The 20,047-nt window shown below is 37.0% G+C and overlaps 1 protein-coding gene across 1 annotated transcript in view; it reads left to right on the forward strand.

The window, feature by feature from the left end:
• Nucleotides 1-371: 371 nt before the first annotated feature.
• Nucleotides 372-20,047, forward strand: part of CCB3 (cofactor assembly, complex C (B6F)) — a 48,387-nt gene continuing 28,711 nt past the window's right edge. Inside the window, exons 1-2 of the mRNA XM_089789364.1 lie at nt 372-657; nt 746-807. Of these exons, the coding sequence (XP_089645490.1) occupies nt 579-657; nt 746-807 (141 nt within the window). The 5' untranslated portion in view covers nt 372-578. The remainder of the gene's footprint in view (nt 658-745; nt 808-20,047) is intronic.

Consider the following 20,047-nt stretch of genomic DNA (forward strand, 5'->3'; position numbering starts at 1 on the left):
TAAAGCTTTAGTTGGAATATTTTCCTATAGAATAGGAGCCCCAGATTTTTAGCCCTCTCAATTTGAGTGGGTGAAAATGGGGTGGGGCTAAATTTAGACCCACCAACTTAGGGAAGATTTCTGCCATTTGGCAAACCTACTCTTCATTTTTCCACCAAAATGAAATAATCCCACTAAACAAATTTATGAAGAAATATAATTTTTTATTTTCAAAATTCATGAGACAATCATCTTCCTTAAATTTAGGGGCTAATTTTTACAGTGGATTCACATATAAATCCATAGGACCACTTCCCTTTCTAAATACGCCTAAAAAATCTCGGCAACACCCGATCTACTTTAAGGAAGTGGGTGCCCATAGGACCCCAGCCTAATTATAATTATTTAAAACTCCCTCCCGCCACACAGTTTGTTTAATTCATTTTCTTATCTAATGTAATAGGTATTGCACTCACTTCAAAACGATGGGGATGATAGGCTAACGTATTTTGCTGTCGGCCCAGTGCAAATGGAATCTCCCAGGGAGTAAGCTGGTCTGGCTGAAAATAGCTTGCCCAACATTCGAATTTAAACATCCGATGGCCGCTGCTTACGCCTTTGCATCCACCATATCTTTTCACGCATCTTTGGCTTCGCCAAGACTTTTGCGTACCCAACGTGTGTAAATGTTTGCATATTTTCACTTTTCCCTTTCAAACAGCAGGGGAATCGTCTGATGATGAAGTGTTCTTGTCTTTCTTTGCAGGTCGCAAGCAACTCAGAAGTGACTACAAAAGCAGAAAGACGCACAAAATTCTTCCTCATATTGTGAGTAATTCCACTCTACTGACACGAATGATTTAGGGTTCAAGTTCTACATGAACCCAACTGTTTGTACTTCGTATCGATTGGTAGCTTGATTTAGTTGTAAACTATAATTTTACTGATGTAATAGTTGTACCTATTTTGAAATAAAGGAATTCTAGGGATTGTAATTGGTTATTCTTCATGAGATAAAATAACTTCATTTTTAATTTATTTTAGAGCTGGGGATGTCCCGAGCTCAAATGCTTATTACATCAGACCAGTTTGTATATTGATGTCTTGGGTCGAAAGAGATTAACATACGCCAACCCCTAGGAAGGAGAGAAATTTTACCCAAGAAAACTAATCTATCTTCACAGAAGTATCAAAGCAAGTAATACAAAGCTAAAAAAAACACAGAAGGTTTTGAAAGTTAAGAGCTAACAAATACAGTTCAAGAGAATATCCGAGAGATGCACAAAGACAAAAGACACTAGATAGAAAAAATAAGTTTTTTTCTTGATGAGGATTGCAGAGCTGCGAGGAGTGCTCTTAAAGAGCCAGGTAAAGAGGATGCAAACATAAATTTGAATAAGCAAATTATCAATGAAAATGTGTTAAGATGTAGGGGTCATCTACCTTATAATACTATCTTGATGATTGATCGTCGAGTATGTTCCAAACTGTTGATTCAAAAGACGCACACAGTTGATCCAGAAGTCTGCAAGCAAGTCATATGTTATTTCATATATTTAACATTGTTGGAAAGTGTCTCTAGGTATTAAGAGTGTTACTGGAAATTCTCTTGTAATGTTTAATCCCACCCGTCATTTCTAAAGAGATCCATAAGGAAGGATGGATCTATTGGGAGTGCTAAAGGGACTCTATAATGAATGCTTCATAAAGCACTGCACTTGCTCAAGGTTTTGCAAATGATGTAGCAAGTTAACTGGGTTTACTCTTGGATGAATTTTCTTGGTTAGGCGTGCTTGAGTTGGAGTCATATTGGGATGGGTGACCTCTTGGGAAGGTCTGATGCTTTATGTTTGTGAGCATCGCTTTGATGTAATGAGTGCTAAGTATTCCATTCATTCTCATGAGAGATGGGTTCTTGTGAAGTACTCACGAAACTTGGGTCAATGAGTTTGACTAAAAACCTGCACACTTGAATCTTGATAGCAATATTGTTATTGGCATTGGTTGCCTTGTGAAGACAAAAATAATTAATTGAAGCTCTACCTACAAGTGGAACACTTGGGAAAGTAGATGACTTTTGAGTTCTGAAATTATGTGTTTTGGTATTCAAGTTGCGTGCTTGGAAGAGTGAGACCAAGACTATTGAGATTCAGTTGTGATGACTTTTTAAACTTTATGAGGTAATCTGCAGGTTGGAAATGGGGCGAAGCATTTTGGGTGCAATATTTGGTTTCGGCTCTATAAATTGGAGCCTTGGTTAGTGATATTGAGAGAACTGAAAAAAGAGAAATCTAATATATAGGTTGTGTTGGCGTTGATAGTATGGTTGTTTTGGAGTTGATAGTAAACCCCACAACTCCCAAAAATTACCTACAACAAAATATGCTTTCACAAATTGAGAGAGAAAACAATAGTTTGCTATGCAACCTTATAATTGTATTGATCATGAATAGTTTGAATGAATGATTACAATGATTTAATTATTATTAAAAATTGCAGCTTTATATCAAACTATAGTTGAGGACATCTTTAGATAATGACAAGTGTCCTCATTCTATGGTGTGAGTCAATTTTTTTGAAGCATAATTAATAATTCAAAAAATTCTAGTAAAAGGGGCTTATCAATTAATCAGTGCCAATTAACTGAGGTCATTTTCCTATTTACTCTTGCATTCCCACTAAGTACAATTCAAGGAGAAGCTAGAAGTAACAACTAATGATGAATGTAAGATGGAAGTAGATTGGGTCTTGGATGCAAGGGATAATGAGGTACCTATGCACACACAAATAAATCTCTCATAATCAAAGAAAAATGAGAAATCATCATGGGAAAAAAATCATCTCCAAAAGAGAAAAAATAAATAGATGCACAAATGTGACAAAAGAATTTAGGACTCATCATGCCCCCCAAATATTGTTTTGTTCACATAAGTACAATCAAGACCCCCCAATAGGAGAAAAAAGAAGAGAGGATGAATGCCCCCTCAAGGAAGTAGCTTCTCTGCCAAAAGTGAATGTTGAAGATGATAAAAATTGGCAAAAATTTCCCTCCCTTAGAAAGAAACAAATTGAATGGTGAATGTAGAAGAAACTCCCTTAGGAGAAGAGGTCTCAAGATGAGTGCCTTGAGAAAATGCTCAAGTATCCACATGTTTGAGTCAAAAGATGCCAAAATAGACAAAGCAAATCCAAACAATTGTGAAGGTCTCTATAGAACAATTTTCATGGGCAACGATGAAGTGATGACAAGTGAGTTGTAGCTATCATCCAAAAGGAAGTGAATATCCTTGATCATGTTTGCGATATTTGGCAAGGAGTAATCCTAGAAAGCTGAAATTGAAAGACAATTAATATCCAGCTAATGAACTGATATCTGAAGATGTTGGACATGGAAGAGATGGAAGATCAGCACAAGTCTCGTGAAACAAGGTTGATGGTGAAAGTACACAATGGTTCAAGTGGCCAAACTTATTCTCAGATATTTAATCCACTCTAGATTTGTGAGTGGAAAACAATCAGTTGTACTACAAGATCATTAGGAGCAAAGTGTGAGAAGGCATACAATCAATTATCCCAATTGCAATAATCTCTTTACTAACAAATCTTTGATAAGCATTAAATTAGGTGTGCTAGAACTCAAAAGTTTTCCCTACCCCACTATGTGCTATGTAATAGATGGAAAGGAGGATGGAGGATTGGTGTAGAGACGCCTAAAGTAAAAGAAAAATGGAGGTTAAGAATCTTAATGTGAGATATCTAAATTCATTTGAGTCATAATTTTGGGTCTATGTTGGGTTTATATAAAAGTTGTAATGTGAAAATGCTTAAAGTGTATAAATATTGTCAAAGTTGCATAATGATTAAAAGAATGTAAGGATATGGTTTAAAAGGTGGTTTGGAAGTTATAACCAACCACAAAAACTATAAAAATGGATGTATGATTGAACCAAAGCAATAATGGAAGGAAAGAGATACATTTGAAACAAATTTGGTGAAATTATGAGTTGTTATTTTGATTGGTTTTTCGGTTTTAGTGTTTGCTCCAGGTCTTGTACGGCAATGTACGGCCTGACAACCATGTAAAATCTGTATATTTGAATAGAGTAGTGATTAACATTTCTTTTGGCTTTGGTTTTGGTCTATTTTGTGAAGAAATGAAGAAGTTATGCAAGTTTTGGCAAAAGTTGTTATTTTCAGGTTTGAGAATGCCCAACTACAGGCAGATTGAAAAGTTTGGTATGAACACATTTGGATGAATCAAGAACTCTAATTGTATTCATTGGAAAGATACGTGGACTATCTTTCATTTCCAATTGGTTTGAGTTGTTTTCATTCAGATTTGTGTAAGTTATGGATATTTGAGTGAAGATTGGTTTCTACGGATCTCCATTGAAGGTACAGGCAAAGATTTGATCTTATTAAATGATTTATGTATTGGATAAAATAATGGCTTATAGATTATGAAACTAGACTTATATAAGTTCAATTTTAAATTAGTTTGGAATTGTTTGGCTTTATTGAGAAAGATATGGAATACCCTAGGCAGGGTTATTGGTATTGCTTTTGATTTATGACAGAAAATATGGGTCTTGGTATAGAGATCATAACTTACGAATTATTGAATATATGTGGCTTAGTTTTGGATATGTTTTTTAATTCATAATTTAGAAAAATTACTCCAAAGGGTTTGTAAAGAAAACATCAGGACAAAAAGTTATGAGTGGTTTACCTGGCTATAGAAATCCGATTGTGTGAATGGAAATGTTGTCTTAATTGCCTAAATGTCAGGTTCTCTGTTGAAATCTTTGAGATGTTCTTGGTTCCTTGAGGGTGTACCAGCCTATTGTGAAGCCCTTGAATTGAACTAAGGTTCCTTGGAGGTAAATACAGCTGCATCAAGGATAGTGAAGGAACACAAATTACATCATGAAATGTAGCAGAATCAGTATCAATTAATTGTTTCTCCCCAACACTCATATAAATGTTGTTCCCCATCAATATGTGTGGTAATTTGTAAGGCTCATCTGAGGAGGACACACTTGGAGATGAAGCCACGTGATGTGAGGATACTGAACTGAGAAGCAACTTGATTGAGGATTGTTGGATGAGAAGAGTGCATGACTTGTCATTTTGCCTACTCCGGTTGCCATGGTCGCTTCTTGAGTGTGTACATGCTTATGTGGAAGAAGAGAATGTATCAGATGAAATAAGCACCCCTTTTTTCTCAAAGGTATTTGTCTTTGCAAATTATAAACCAAAATAGATGATTGCTGATCATTTAACAATAGAGTAGCATAACATTGCAGGGAAAAGGTGTCTAATCCACTAACTCATATGAAAATCATTACAAATAAGAGTTTTTTTCAATGACCAACTGAGATCAGTCTCATTACAGTATACTAGACCTGAGAGTGGCTGCCAGCTGGCAGAGGTTTGCTGAGAAAGTTTCCAGCTAGTGACTGACAAGGCAACTGGGCTGAGGCACCTCTCTGGTTGAGTAGTACATTCCCAGAACTGCTACAAAATGTCCAGCTTCAACGAGAAATCTTGTTAACAGCAATTAACACCCAGCAAATGATTATCATTCACAGCGAATTCAGAGATTTTACCATTCATCAAACCCTCCTGCCTAAGACAGAATTTATGGCCCTATAGAGATGAGCTATCTGCATTATAAATTCAAAGCTTCACTAATTTCCATGAATGATAGATGCCAGGGGGAAATCAATGGAACACTACCCAGAATAAGTCATGATACTCTCTAGTGCTATGATGAAAAAATGCTCCAGCTACACATAATAATCTTGCTCAGAAAGCTGATTTCATGTCCCAGCACTCTGTGATTTAGAACCCACATGCTAAATCTCTCCTGCAAAAAATAGAAAACACTAACACACTCAATTCCAAGCACACCCGGTTGTAAACTGAAAACTACCCTAGAACACATTGAACATCTTCTTTCTCACACACAATTCACACCGAAAACTTCAAATCTCAGAACTCCTTGCAATAACTGCTGTGAGCAGATCTTCCACCACTGAAACTAGTGTCCTAGCTTAGGGTTTCCGTCCTTGAACCAGCAGATATTTCTCCCTAGAATCACTTCAGCAGCATTTTTTACATTGCCAAAACCAAGATAAGAAAATGAGAGCTAAAGGTGCCGTTTAAAAAAATGAAAGAGAAGATAAGTGCAACACAAATTTCAAAATACCTTTCCCTCCAAAACTCAAAGCCCACTTTGAGTTTTCTTTTAAATTTAGTTTAATCCCTTATATCTCTCCCTTCGAGTTGTCCATTCTCGTTGTCCTAATAAAATGCACAGTTTTTAAAAATATTTGCTATTTTCCCTTATGTGTCCATTTGTCCAAGGCATAAAGCCTTAAGAAAATACATGACTCCCTTTTAAAAACAACATTGTATATTTAGGACATGGGGTCCTTTTTGAGAGGCTTAAAAGACATAATAAAAGATTAAAAATACCATTAATCCAATATTTCTTCGAAACCTTTAGATTCACCAAAGATATTAATAGAAGGTTCACACTACTGAAGACTGGTGGCTCAGTGGCTTACAATAAATACTAAGTAACCAAAATAGCTCTTTGCTAAAAATAGAAACCTTTTTTGGAAAGCTCTAGAAATTGCTGCACTAACTCAACTAGGACACAAAGTCCCTTAACCCACACCACTTAGCATATCAGGAATGAGAAACAAGCTAATAGACTTTCTATTTGATCAAATGCAAGAATGTGACAGTATAGTTCTCCCGCCCCAAGATTGCTTGTCCTCAAGCGATTGCGACCCTGTATCTGTAAAATCTGCTCATTCTCCCACTACCGCCTTCCAATGGTAAATTCTTACTCTATGTTTCCTTGAGTTTCTGGGAAAACAGGATGGGTTTCTAGGATGGCAAATTTTTTAGCCGAATTTGGGGAGGGGGAGGGGGACGACAAATGGCGACGGTGTTATATATATATATATATATGGAAATTTTAAAAGATACACTAAAATATGAAAATATACATGTCATTCATATGAAATTAAGCACAAGCCATGTCATTTTAACATTATAGATCCTTAACATACACCATTTGAATGCCATCTAAGAAATAATAACCGATTCATCATTCACTACTCAATTGTCAATATGCATATCAATATGTGAACAAAAATCTAAGTTTAACAATGAATAATATTATAAAAATTTGGAAATCTAAATATGCTCAAAGGCTAGAGGGCTGCCATGAAGTTTCATCATCATGCTCAAGTTCAATATAAAAAACTAAACATAGAAAAATGAAGCAGATTGCTGCTCCTATTCTGCTTTCGCCATCTAGGCATCAAAATCAAATTCCTCATCCTCACTATCATGCTCCACATGAAGCATAACTTGTTCAATGGAACCCCAACCAATATTGGTGTTGTCTCATCCTCATCTATATGGGCCACATCCTTAGGCTCAACATCCCACCACAAAGTTGAAGTCTCCTTATACTCTAGAGTTTGACGATCCGCAAGTCGAAGAGCATGATGTACTGCCACTAGCTTCTCTGCTCGTTTAGAGGTAAGTCTATTCCTCTTGACGGAGTGGATAAATGCATATGTGGACCAATTCCTCTCTGCAATTGAGGAACTAACAACTTGTGCAAGGAAGCTAGTGGCAAGTATTTTCAATTCTGGTGTATCTCTCCTATGCCAGGTTCACCATCTAATAGGATCTCTCTGTGCCAAAACTGCTCTATCCAACCTTGCTTGTGGCTTACTCAAGTTTGGGCCACTAAGATTGGTGAAGTCAAGGAATTGTGCATGAAGAGTGGAGGCCTCTTGAGCTGAAAACATCTTAGCAATGGCTCTTGTGAAGCCATCCAATACCTCAAGATCATCACATATGAGGCCTCTTCCACCCAACTCTGCATACCATTTGGGATTTAGAGTAGATTGCCATATGAAGTGGGGTATTCATTATGTTTCACCTCTGCGTCACAATAGGCCTAATATTCTCCTCATAAAACTCCAGTGTAGGATCCTTTGTTGTAACAATTTCATTCATCTTCCCCAACATGTTGTCAAAAGTCTCAATATATCTCTCTAAGACTAGGAGCGTTAGTATCGACATATCTATTGACATCTACAATGGGTGCTCTGACAGAGCAAATATATCTGCAAGATGCAAACAAAAATTAAAATCAGAATCAGAAATCTTAAGTTAGTATGAAAATCAGCAAGCAAAAGACTAGCATGTAATTTAAAAATGAACAACTTACCTCACTGTGGACCACCAATTGTCATCAAAGATCCTTTACTTGACCACTTTTCCTTCAAAGGACTTAGAATTGGACCATCGTCCCCGACTCTGGATTCACCACCATCAATTGGAGGGCCTTATGCACCTCAATTATCGTTTCCATCAAGATGAAGTATGTGGAATACCCATAGAGACAATTATAAATTATAATAAAGTTAAACATTAAACACATTAAATGTAAGTTTGTAACAATCATTAATTTAAAATACACTTTTAACTAACTAAACTATAATTAAAATTGAGATACCTTGTCTCGGCTGGTTTGAGGAACTCCTTAGAGAAGGACCTGAATAGAGCAAGTGAAATGTGGTGGTTGCATATAAACATTTGCACTTCTCTAGCTTCTAACACCACCTGTTTCACCAATTCAATCTTTCCTATGTCTTTCAATGCATTATTCAATGCATGAACACAAGGGGTCCAAAAGATGTGCTTGTAAGCACCCTCTACCATCAAATTGGTTGATTTGCACACGTGTAGAGTCTGTGATCACCTATACTACATTAGCTGACCCAACCTCCTCTATGGCATCCCTCAAAATGGTGAACTCAAACTCTACATCCTTCCTCTTTCCTAAGCAATTTATGGCTTTCAAAAAATAAGAGCCAATAGGGAATGTGACAATGATATTGATGAGTGGCTAATGTCTATCATCGGTGCACCCGTCCATCACAATAGAGCAACCTGTCCTAAACCAAGTATGAATCATATCCTCAAACAACAAAACAACCTTAGAGTACTCATTATCTAGGGTGGTGGCTCATAGCTTATGCTCACTAGGGGTACAAATGAGGGATTCATAGTCAATATATTTTTCACCATTTGTTTAAAATAAGTGGAACGTGCTATATGATATGGGATAGCATTAGCAACAATGAATCCACCAATGAATGCCTCACAATTTTCCTTTGCTTGTTTATTAAACAAATTTTCCACTAAGCGCTTCTCACCACTACCCATCTTCCTCTTCCCTTTAGTTTTAGTAGGGCTGCCACTAGTACCAATGGTGGATGAAATATGCCTAGATGATTGTGAGTGAACAGATGGTGATGCCATTGTCGAATTTCGCCTCTCCATTTCAGCCTCTAAGTGCAATCTTTGGCATTCTACTTTCTCCTCATCAGTCAAGTTAGGACATGCTTTGACTCCATGTCATGCAACAACTAAAAAGTGTGAGTTCACCCTTGTATAGCTGCCCCTAAAATCATCATGACAAATATGGCGATCCCACACCTTAGTCCCTCTTGCATTCTTTTTACTTTGTTGCCTAGGTGTGATATATTGGAATCTCCTAACAGGGATTGATATGTACTGAATTTATCTCATTGGCTCCTAACAGTCCATCCTCTTACAAGAAACTTTTATATTAGTACATCATTTTGTGGGTACCATTCCCACCGGAGTTTTCCCTCTGTTCAAGGGTTTCCGTAGTTAACACGTGTAGTGTTATTGTGTATGTATATCTTTTTATGGCTGCTGATTATATTGTTCATATGGTTAATGATTAATAAGGTTGATAAGTGTTTTAATACTTGGATAATTGATTCACACCCCCCCCTGCCCTCCCCCCCCCCCCCTCAGTTATGTTGGTGGACTTTACTTTCTAACAATTGATATCAGAGCATCAGGTCCTTGAAGAAAAAAATTAGTAGTTTAAGGAGATCAATGGCGGGTCACTTTAGAAAATAAAGTCTTAAGTCTGATGGAGCTAATTTTGATATTCAGAAGATGGAGTTCCGGTGAGATATCATAATTATGTACAAAACAAAAGATTGAGTTTCCAGATCTAGAATCTTGTTGTCGCATACAAAAGAATAAAAGCACAAATGAAGACAGATCTAGATCCGAAGAAGGCAAGAAGATTGAAGAAGGAATCACTCTACTTATGAAAAGAGAGTTGGAAGGTATGAATTTTTTTTTTATGTTGGACATGTAAAGAATTTGGCCATTTTTCATCCAGATGTCCTAAGAGAGTAAGGAAAACTAGAAAGGATTCGCTTTCTAATAATGATGAAGAATTAAAGCAAGTATGGAAAGATTCCTGAATGATAGTGATGATAAGGATACTGAACTTCAATTGATTGAGGAAGTAATGGAAGAAACAACTTTAGTAACTATTATCGATGAAGAAGAAGCTAATTCTAAACCTATTGGAGAGAATATTGAAGTTTTCTTTGAGAGTAACAATGATTTCCAGAATGATGTTCAAATTGTTGAACAAAGAGAAGAATCAAGATCTGAACCTAGAGAAGAAGTTGTTGTCTAGTGTGGAGCCTGATAGTCCCTAAGAGGGAGATTCTTAGTTTGTGGCGATTGATCAGGGAAGAATTGTACATACTCCAATTTTTTTGGAGCTATTTTATCGACATTTTTGGGTTGACATGTTGTAACTAATTCTAATCCTAAAGTGACAAATATACTTGTATAAAATGGCTTAGGGTTAGGGATTTTCATAAGGTGTTATGCGATAATTGCTTCTTGTGGCAATATTGAGCTGTAAGGGATTATGGATTGTAATCAGGTTTTAATCATTAGATAATAATAATATTGGACTCGTTGCTTGGTGGACGTAGTCCAGGTATTGAGTGAACCACGTTAAATTTTGGTGTCTTGTGTTCTCTTCTGTGTGATTTATTATTTTTTGATATTGGTCATATTTGCATGTAATTGTTATTTTTGTCTGTGGTTAATCCTAATAAGTGGTATCAAAGTCTAGTTGTTTTCGAGTTATCCTCTGCAGGAAAGTCTGACGATTGAGTGGGAGTCTCACGGTTGAGTGAGAGCAATGACAGATGAGGGTAAACTGAAGGTTGAGAAGTTTAATGGGTAGAACTTTTAGTTATAGAAAATGCAAATGGAGGACTATCTTTTATCGGAAGGATTTATGGAAGCTATTAGAAGGAAAAACCAAGAAATAAGGAACTATGACAGATGAGGACTGGGAGATTTTAGATAGAAAGACACTAGGAAGTATTCGATTATGCTTGGCACCCTTAGTGACATTTAACATTACAAAAACGAAGACGACAAAAGAGTTGATGCAAACTCTAGCAAAGTTGTATGAAAAGCCCTCTGTTTCAAAATAAGGTATTTTTCATGAAGTGTTTATTTAATATGAAGATGGTAGAAGGTGGATCTGTTTCAAGTCATTTAAATGAGTTTAATACAGTTACTAGTCAATCATTTTATGTGAATGCCAATTTTGATGAAGAAATTAGGGCTCTCTTGATTTTGTGTTGTTTGCTCGAAAGCTGGAATGGTTTGGTAATGACTGTGAGTAATTTTGTTTCTGGATCTGATACCCTAACATTTGATAATGTGATTGGAGTTATTCCCAATTTTTGAGTGAGGAAACTTGTAGGAAAACCTTAGGTGGATCTACATTAGGAAGTGCTTTGAACACACAAAGTAGAGGCAGAACGATTGAGAGAAGAAGTAACTTTGGAAATCATGGGAAATCAAGAGGAAAATCAAAGGGAAAGAGGTATCAATCCAAAGGTTTGAGAGATTGCTGGTACTGTGGGAAATCGGGGCATAAGAAGAAAGATTGCTGGACTTGAAAGAACAATGAAGGAGATAAATTAGAAGGGAACAAGGAGGCAAATGTGGTAAGTAACACATTTAAAGAGGATGCTTTGCTTCTTTTTTTAGAAAGTGTTGATGATTCTTGGGTTTTAGATTCTGGGGCTTCATTTCATGCTACACCCCATAGAGGCTATTTTATTGATTATGTCCAAGGGGATTTTGGGCTTGCTTATTTGGGGGATAATGAATCCTGTCAGATTGTTGGAAAGGGAAAAGTTAAGATTAAGTTGTAGAATGAGAATCATTGGCTACTACATAAGATAAGACATGTTCCAAGGCTGAGTAGGAATTTAATTTCAGTAGGGCAACTCAGTGATGAGGGTTGTATAGTAGCTTTTAATGATAAAAATTGGAAGGTTTCAAATGTAATGTTCTCGTCATAAAATAAATTGTTAATGGGCCAATTGATTTAGTATATCTTGGACCCATTTTTATTTTGTTTCCATAGGTTTGTGTAGTTGTCAGCTAGCTTTATACACCCTTAGAAAGTTTTCCAAACGGGTATTTAAGCACGGCTTGTAGGTAGTCTTAGGTAGGCATTTTTGATTATTTCTTTGTACTGCGAATTCCTGTTAAAGTTCTGGTTTTGTTCGCCATTTCAGAAGTGAAAGATCTTCCCTATTTCGCTTGTGCGGTTTTGGTAGGATTCAACTCTCACCCTATTCCGTTGTTGTATGTACCTCTTTGCCCGGATTTGGTAAATCAAAGCATTATTTTCAAGTATTATTGTGTCTGGATTTCATTTAAATCTATTGTGTTTGTGTATGAACAAGATTGCATTCATAGTTGGTGTTTTACCATTTCTGGCTCAAGCACCTATCCGTACAGTTTTCAAAAACATCCCCATACTGCATTTCATTCACTATACAACCAACTATCTAATTCCGTACAGCCAAGTTGGAGGCATACTCTACAATATGACCTGCTTTCTATCCTGTACGACCTGCTATCCATCCCATACGATCAAGTTGGAGACACCCTTAGCACTGTATTATTGTCTTGTAGTCTACTGTATGACCAAGGCTTGGCCACCGTACCCCCTCTTTGCCATACGACCTTCTGTGGCCTATCGTATGGACTCTCTTGAGCATCCATTCCTCTTGACACCGTCAACACTTTCTAGTGGACTGCACACCATTGTTTGTTTTGATTGTTTTCTCTCAAAGGTGAACGGGAACATTATGACTATAATGTTCTTGTCATAAAATAAATTGTTAATGTGCCAATTGATTTAGTATATCTCGGACCCATTTTTGTTGCCTCTCGTTCAAGTCCTAGTGCTCTAGAAAATATCTCAAACTATTGTGATCCGTATGAACGGCAAACTTGGCACCCACCAGATATTGTCAGAACTTGATTAGTGCATGTACGATGGTCAACATCTCTTTGCCATAAATTGAGTCTAAGCGTTTTGTTTGCATAAGCTTCATGCTCTCATAGGCTATGGGGTGTCTATCTTGTATCAGGACCGCACCAATGCCTTCTCCGGATGCGTCGCACTCTAGAATGAACGACGTTTATTCTCGCAACTTAGAGAGTGATTTTGGGGGAGGCCAATCAAGGATAGTTTGTATCTTCTCTTGATGAACCTATACACCATGTTTACTGACAAGATGTCCTAGGTATAATATTTCTATCATACCAAATTCCCACTTGGATCGCTTGGCAAACAAGGATTGATCCCTCATGATTCTTAGGACTTCATTTAGATGCTTCAGGTGCTCTTCCCATGTCTTGCTATAAAAAAAATATCAAAAAATACTAGTAAGTACTTATGTAATTGTTTGTTGAAGATATGATTTATGCATGATTGGAATGTACTAGGTGCATTTGTTAATCCGAATGACATGACCAGGAACTCATAATGCCCGTAGTAACAACAAAAGACCATCTTCTCCACGTCTTCTTCCCTCATGCGAATCTAATGGTATACGAAACAGAGATCAATTTTTGAAAAATACAGCGCACCATCTAATTTATCCAATAACTCATCAATCCTCGGAATAAGATATCTATTCTTTATTGTCTTTTTATTGTACAGTAGTCCACACACATGTGCATCGTCCTGTCCTTTTTAACCAATACCACTGATGATGCGAAAGGGCTAGAACTGGGATGAATCCATCCTTTCTCCAGTAGTTCCTGAATTGTCTTTTCGATCCCATCTTTGAATTTCTTGGGATGGCAGTAGGGTGTGGTTATGACCGGCTTGGCACCTGCTTCGAACTTGATAGTGTGTTCAAACCCTCGATGGGAGGTATGCCAGGAGGAATGTCTATAAAAACTTCATCATGATCACTTAAGATTTTTTGGATGTCATCATCTTGGGGAGGTGTCTGTTGCCCCTTTATGGGTTCTACTGAGACAAAATAGTGCAGCCCAAGCAATGTCATCATGCTGAAAAATTGCCTCCATCTGATGTGCAGAATCTTCCTTCGGTCCCTCATTGGCCATTCCGTAGAGAACAACCTTCCCATCGACAACAAAAGTGAAGTTCATTCGTTTGAAGCTCTGAGTGTGTTCATTAAGTGTCTCCATCCATTGTATGCCCAATATAACTTCCATATCATCTAGGTCCACTATGAAGAAATCCTTTGGCACCGTGTGATTAGCCATTGTGATACTTAGTTGAGGAACAAGGTGTGTGCAGGGCAGAAGAGTCCCTTCGACAACCTTGACTTGGAATCCTACGTGCGTTTCCGTAGGTAGACCTCTTCGTTTCACTAGAGATGAGTTTATGAAGTTTAGAGAGGCTTTGCTATCGAGTATCACCATAACCTTTTGTCCTTGTAGGGTTCCTTGTACACGAAACACCGACTGGCTTCAAGAGGGACAAAAAATACTGATATGCTTGAAGGAAAACTTACAAAGGGCACAAGATTAGCAAAAGATGTATGCTGACAGACATTGAATTGAGAGAAGTTTCAAAGTGGGCGACTCGGTCTACCTTAAACTTCAGTTGTACCGATAGTCCTCATTAAAGGAAAAGGAAAAGGAAAAATTGAAACCATGATTTTATGACCCTTATCGTGTAGTTCGCCACATCGGTGAAGTTTCCTATGAGCTGGAACTTCCGGAGGGGAGCTGCATCCATAGCATTTTTTCATGTCTCCTGCCTGAAGAAAGCTGTGGGACAGAACGTTAGGGTAGCTGCAGACCTCCCGCTGCCCAATGAAGAAGGGAAACTCATACTGGAACTGGCCGAGATCATCAAAGTACATGAAAAAGACCTTGCCGAACTGCACGGTGAAGGAATGTCTAGTACATTGGCAACACTTGTCGTTGGACGACATGACATGGGAGAGCGAACACACATTCTACAACATCCGACATTGCATTTGCTTGAGGAAAAGCAAAATTTGGGACGGGAGGATTGTAATGTTCCTGTCATAAAATAAATTGTTAATGGGCCGATTGATTTAGTATATCCCAAACTCATTTTTATTTTGTTTCCGTAGGTTTGTGTAGTTGTCCGTTAGCTTTGTACACCCTTAGTAAGTTTTTTTGATGGGTATTTAAGCACAACTTGTAGGTAGTCGTAGGAAGGCATTTTGGATTATTTCTTTTTATTGCGAATTCCTGTTGGAGTTTTGGTTTTGTTCACCATTTTGGAATTGAAAGATCTTCCCTATTTGGCTTGTGCGGTTTCAATGAGATTCAATCCTCACTCTATTCCATTGTTGCATGTAACTCTTCGCTCAGATCTGGCAAATCGGAGCATTATTTTCAAATATTATTGTGTTTGAATTTCATCTAAATCTATTGTGTTTGTGTATGAACAAGATTGCATTCATAGTTGGTGTTTTACCATTTTTGGCTTAAGCACCTACCCGTACAACTTTCAAGAACATCCACGTACTGCATTTCATTCATCGTACGACCAACTATTTAATTTTGTTTGGCCAAGTTGGAGGCATACTTTACCATATGGCTTGCTATCTATCCCGTACGACCAAGTTGGAGACACACCGTCACCATCGTATGGACTGACCTCCAGGTTACCATATGACCAATATTTGGCCACTGTACTCCCCCTCTACCGTACGACCTTCTATGGCCTACCTTATGGACTCTCCTGAGCATGCATTCCTCTTGACACCGTATGACATCTGTACAACACTTTCCAATGGACCGCACACTATTGTTTGTTTTGATTGTTTTCTCTCTGAGCGGAACAAGAACATTACATCAAATGGCTCCCTTGTAGTAGCAAAATGTGTGAAAGTAGGCACCTTATATCTTTGTACAGGTCATGCTATCCATTCTATTTTAATTGTTGAAGAGAAAAATGAATGTTTAGGAACAGTTGCTGCAGTTGAGCAAGGAAAACAAACACTTGCTGTAGATTTTGACACAATGCTATGGCGCAACAAACTTGGGCACATGAGTGAGAAAGGTATGAAATTACTTCATTCAAAGAAAGTTTTATTAGGTCTGAAATGTGTCAATATGGATTTCTGTGAAAGTTGTGTGTACGGAAACCAAAAGAGAGTGAGTTTTGTGAAGAGTGGGAAGGAAAAGGAAAATGAGAAATTAGAGCTTGTGCATATAGATGTATGGGGACCAACTTAGGTATCTTCTCTTGGTGGCTCTCATTATTATGTTACATTCATTGACGATGCAACTAGGAAAGTATGAGTTTATTTCTTTAGACATAAATTTGATGTATTTCAAACTTTTAAGAAATGGAAATGCTTGGTTGAAAATGATATTGGTAAGAGATTAAAATGTCTTAGATCTGATAATGGTAGTGAGTATTGTAGTTATGAATTTGAAGATTATTGCTGCACTAATGGTATTCGTAGACAAAAAACTGTTCCAAGGACTTCACAAAAAAATGGAGTGGCTGAATGCATGAATATGACAATAATGGAGTGTGCACGGAGCATGCGGTTATTTTTAAACATGTGGGCGAAGGTTGTCAATATTGCTGTATATCTGATTGATAGAGGTCCCTCTACTCTTTTGGATTGTGGTATTCCAGAGGAAGTATGGACTGGTAAGAAGGTGAATTATTCTTTTCTCAAAACCTTTGGTTGTGAAGTTTTTGCATATATAGATTTTGAAAATAGAACCAAGCTAAACGCTAAGTCAAAGAAATGTTTATTTGTTGGATATGGTATTGATGAAATTGGTTATAGGCTTTAAGATTTTGAAAATCATAAAATTGTAAGAAGCAGGGTAAAAAGCAGGGATGTCATATTCAATGAAAAAGTGTTGTACAAAGATTTGGTGCAGCAACATGAGAAGGAAGAAAATGATTTTGTAGTGCTGGATGATATTCCAAAAGATGATGCTCCAACAGTTTCTCGTGATTTGCAACAACCGCAACAATAAATACCAAAACCCCTATTAAATGTTAGATGGTCAACAAGGTTAAGTAGACCTCCAAAAAGTTGTTCTCCCTCTTTGTACTCTATTTTACTAATTGATGTTGTTGAACTTGAATGTTATGATGAAGCTGTGCAGGTGGATAGTAAGATTCAGTGGGAGTCTGCGATTACAAAAGAAATGAACTCCTTGTTGAAAAACAAGACTTGAGATTTATGTAAGTTGCGTGTAGGTAAAAGGGTTTTATAGAATAAATGGGTTTACATGTTGAAAGAAGAGGATGGAGGTAGGAAAAGATGTTGAAAGAATTTGCATTGAAAAAGGGCATTGATTTTGATGAGATATTTTTTTTTGTTGTTAAAATGACTTTTATTCGCACGATTTTAAGTATTGTGGCTACTAAAGATTTGCACTAAAGCAACTTGATGTTAAAGCAACCTTTTTTCATGGTGATTTGGATGAGGAGATATAAATGGCGCAGCCACAGGGATTTGAGGTTAAAGGTAAGAAGAATTTTGTGTGTAGATTGCATAAAAGTTTATATGGCTTGAAGGAAGCGCCTCGACAATGGTATTTGAAATTTGACAGTTTTATGAACGAGTATGAATATTGTAGGTGTCAAGAGGTTGGATGATGACAACTAAATGATTTTATGTTTATATGTTGATGATATGTTGGTAGCTGGGCTTAACATGGATCACATTAAGGGGTTAAAACAACAACTAGCACATTCATTTGCTATGAAGGGTTTGGGGGCAGCAAAACAAATCCTTGATATGAAGATTTGCAAAGATAGGAAGAACATGAAATTGACATTATCTCAGACTGATTATATTGAGAAGGTGTTGCAACATCTCTCTATGGAGAATGCTAAAACTGTTAGCACACTTTTACTTAGTCATTTGAAGTTGACGAAGAAGATGTGTCCAAAGACACAAGAAGAGGAGGATAGGATGTCCAAGATACCTTATGCTTCAGTTGTAGGAAGTTTGATGTATGCTATGGTATGTACGAGGCCAGTTATTGCACCTACAGTTGGAGTGTTTAGTAGGTGTATGAGTCATCTAGGGCTTGAGCATTGGAATGCAGTTAAATGGATTCTTAGATATTTGAGAGGAACATCCAATAAGTATATAGATTTGGGGGCTCTACTACTGACTTACAGGGCTATGTTGACTCAGATTTGGTAGGGGATATTGAAACCAGGCGGAGTACTATAGGTTATGTATTTACTGTTGGTGGGGCAGCAGTGAGTTGGGTTTCTCGGTTATAGAAGGTGAATGATTTATCCACTACAAAGAGTATGTCGTTGCTACAGAGGCAGCCAAGGAGATGATATGGCTTCAATTCATAGTGGAAGAATTAAGACACCCTTAGAGGGATAATTATTTGTTTATAGACAGTCAGAGTGCCATTCATCTTGTGAAGAATTCTGCTCTGCATTCAAAGAGAAAACACATACAGTTGCGGTACAATTTCATTCGATTTGTTTTCGATGATGAACAGTTAAAATTGGACAAGATACATACAAATGACAATCTGTTGTGAGGTTTTCACACCATCGCCCCAAAATTTTAGGGACCCCCTTTTTTTGGGTTGCCCTTAGCAATTTTTCGGTCCAGAGGTTTCAAATTTGAACATTTCATGCCTTGGATGCTTTCAGGCCAAGAGGGATTTGATTTACTGTGATGTCCTTTTTCACCTTGTTTCAACTTGATTTTCCATAACAACCAATTTCATCCTTAGGCCGGACAAATTTCAAAGAGCAACACTTGGCAGGATAAAATTGTAGATTTTGTACTTAGACAATTTCTTTTGAAAATTTGGATATAATTGTGTAAATTTAGATAATTTTCAAAAGGTGAAATTTTGTTAGATTTAGGTTTTTGGAAAATCTTGAATTTCTTTGGTGAGAAAATTTATTTTCTTTTGTGAAGATGAAATCAAATTTCAAAATCGATTTTAGACTCTAGAGATGATTTTATTTTCATCAAAAAACTAAAATTGCTTAGCAAAATTGATTTGAATTGAATTGCAAAAAAATTGGCTTTAAATGGACTAAAATTGTCTTGAAATTTTTTTAAGCCTTTAATGAAATTGGCAATTTAATATTGAAAAATGGCATTTGGCTAGCCAAAATCCGATTTTAATGACATATTAAATGCTAAATTATCATTAAATGGAAACATTTAGCATCTCCAAGGCATTGTTTACTTTCTTTTTGCAATTTTGGTTTAATTGGCAATATTTAAAAATAAATTTCATCATGACAAAGTTAATTTTTGGCTAAGTATTTAATTGGGGGCCAGTTTTGGTATTCTAATTAATTTATTTTTGCTCCCAGGGTCCCAGTCGGCCAGCTAGGAAGGGAGAGGCAAGTGGGGTATAAGAGGAAGCTCTTCCTTTTTATTTCTTCATTCCTCACTCATCTTTGGTGCTTAGGTGATTTTGCTAAGGGCAGATTTTCTCCTCTTTTGAGTGATTTTTCTAAGGCAGATTGGCATCCTCTTGGGTGATTTTTTTTCAGCTAGGGCAGATTTGCATGGTGTTGACAATTTTTGAAAGATAATTTGGAGTTGCTTCCCCATGTTTGGTTATTTTTAGAGGGCAAATCTGCACTTTTTCTTGGCAATTTTCAGTATCCAAAGGCAGCAAGATCCGTCATATTTAAGCACCTTCATTTTGGCAATTTTCCTAGGGCAAAATTCTCATGCATGGTGGCTTCTCTAGGGCAGATCTGAAACGTCTCTTTGCTAGGCGATTTTTGCAAATTTTGATTTTTGCCAAGGAGCTGCGATTTCTGCCCTAATTTGGGCGATTTTATTTGAAGGAGGTCATTGTGATCAAA

This window comes from Cupressus sempervirens, chromosome 6, assembly GCF_028749045.1.
Source record: "Cupressus sempervirens isolate cs-2001-9-10 chromosome 6, ASM2874904v1, whole genome shotgun sequence".
Lineage (NCBI taxonomy): Eukaryota > Viridiplantae > Streptophyta > Pinopsida > Cupressales > Cupressaceae > Cupressus > Cupressus sempervirens.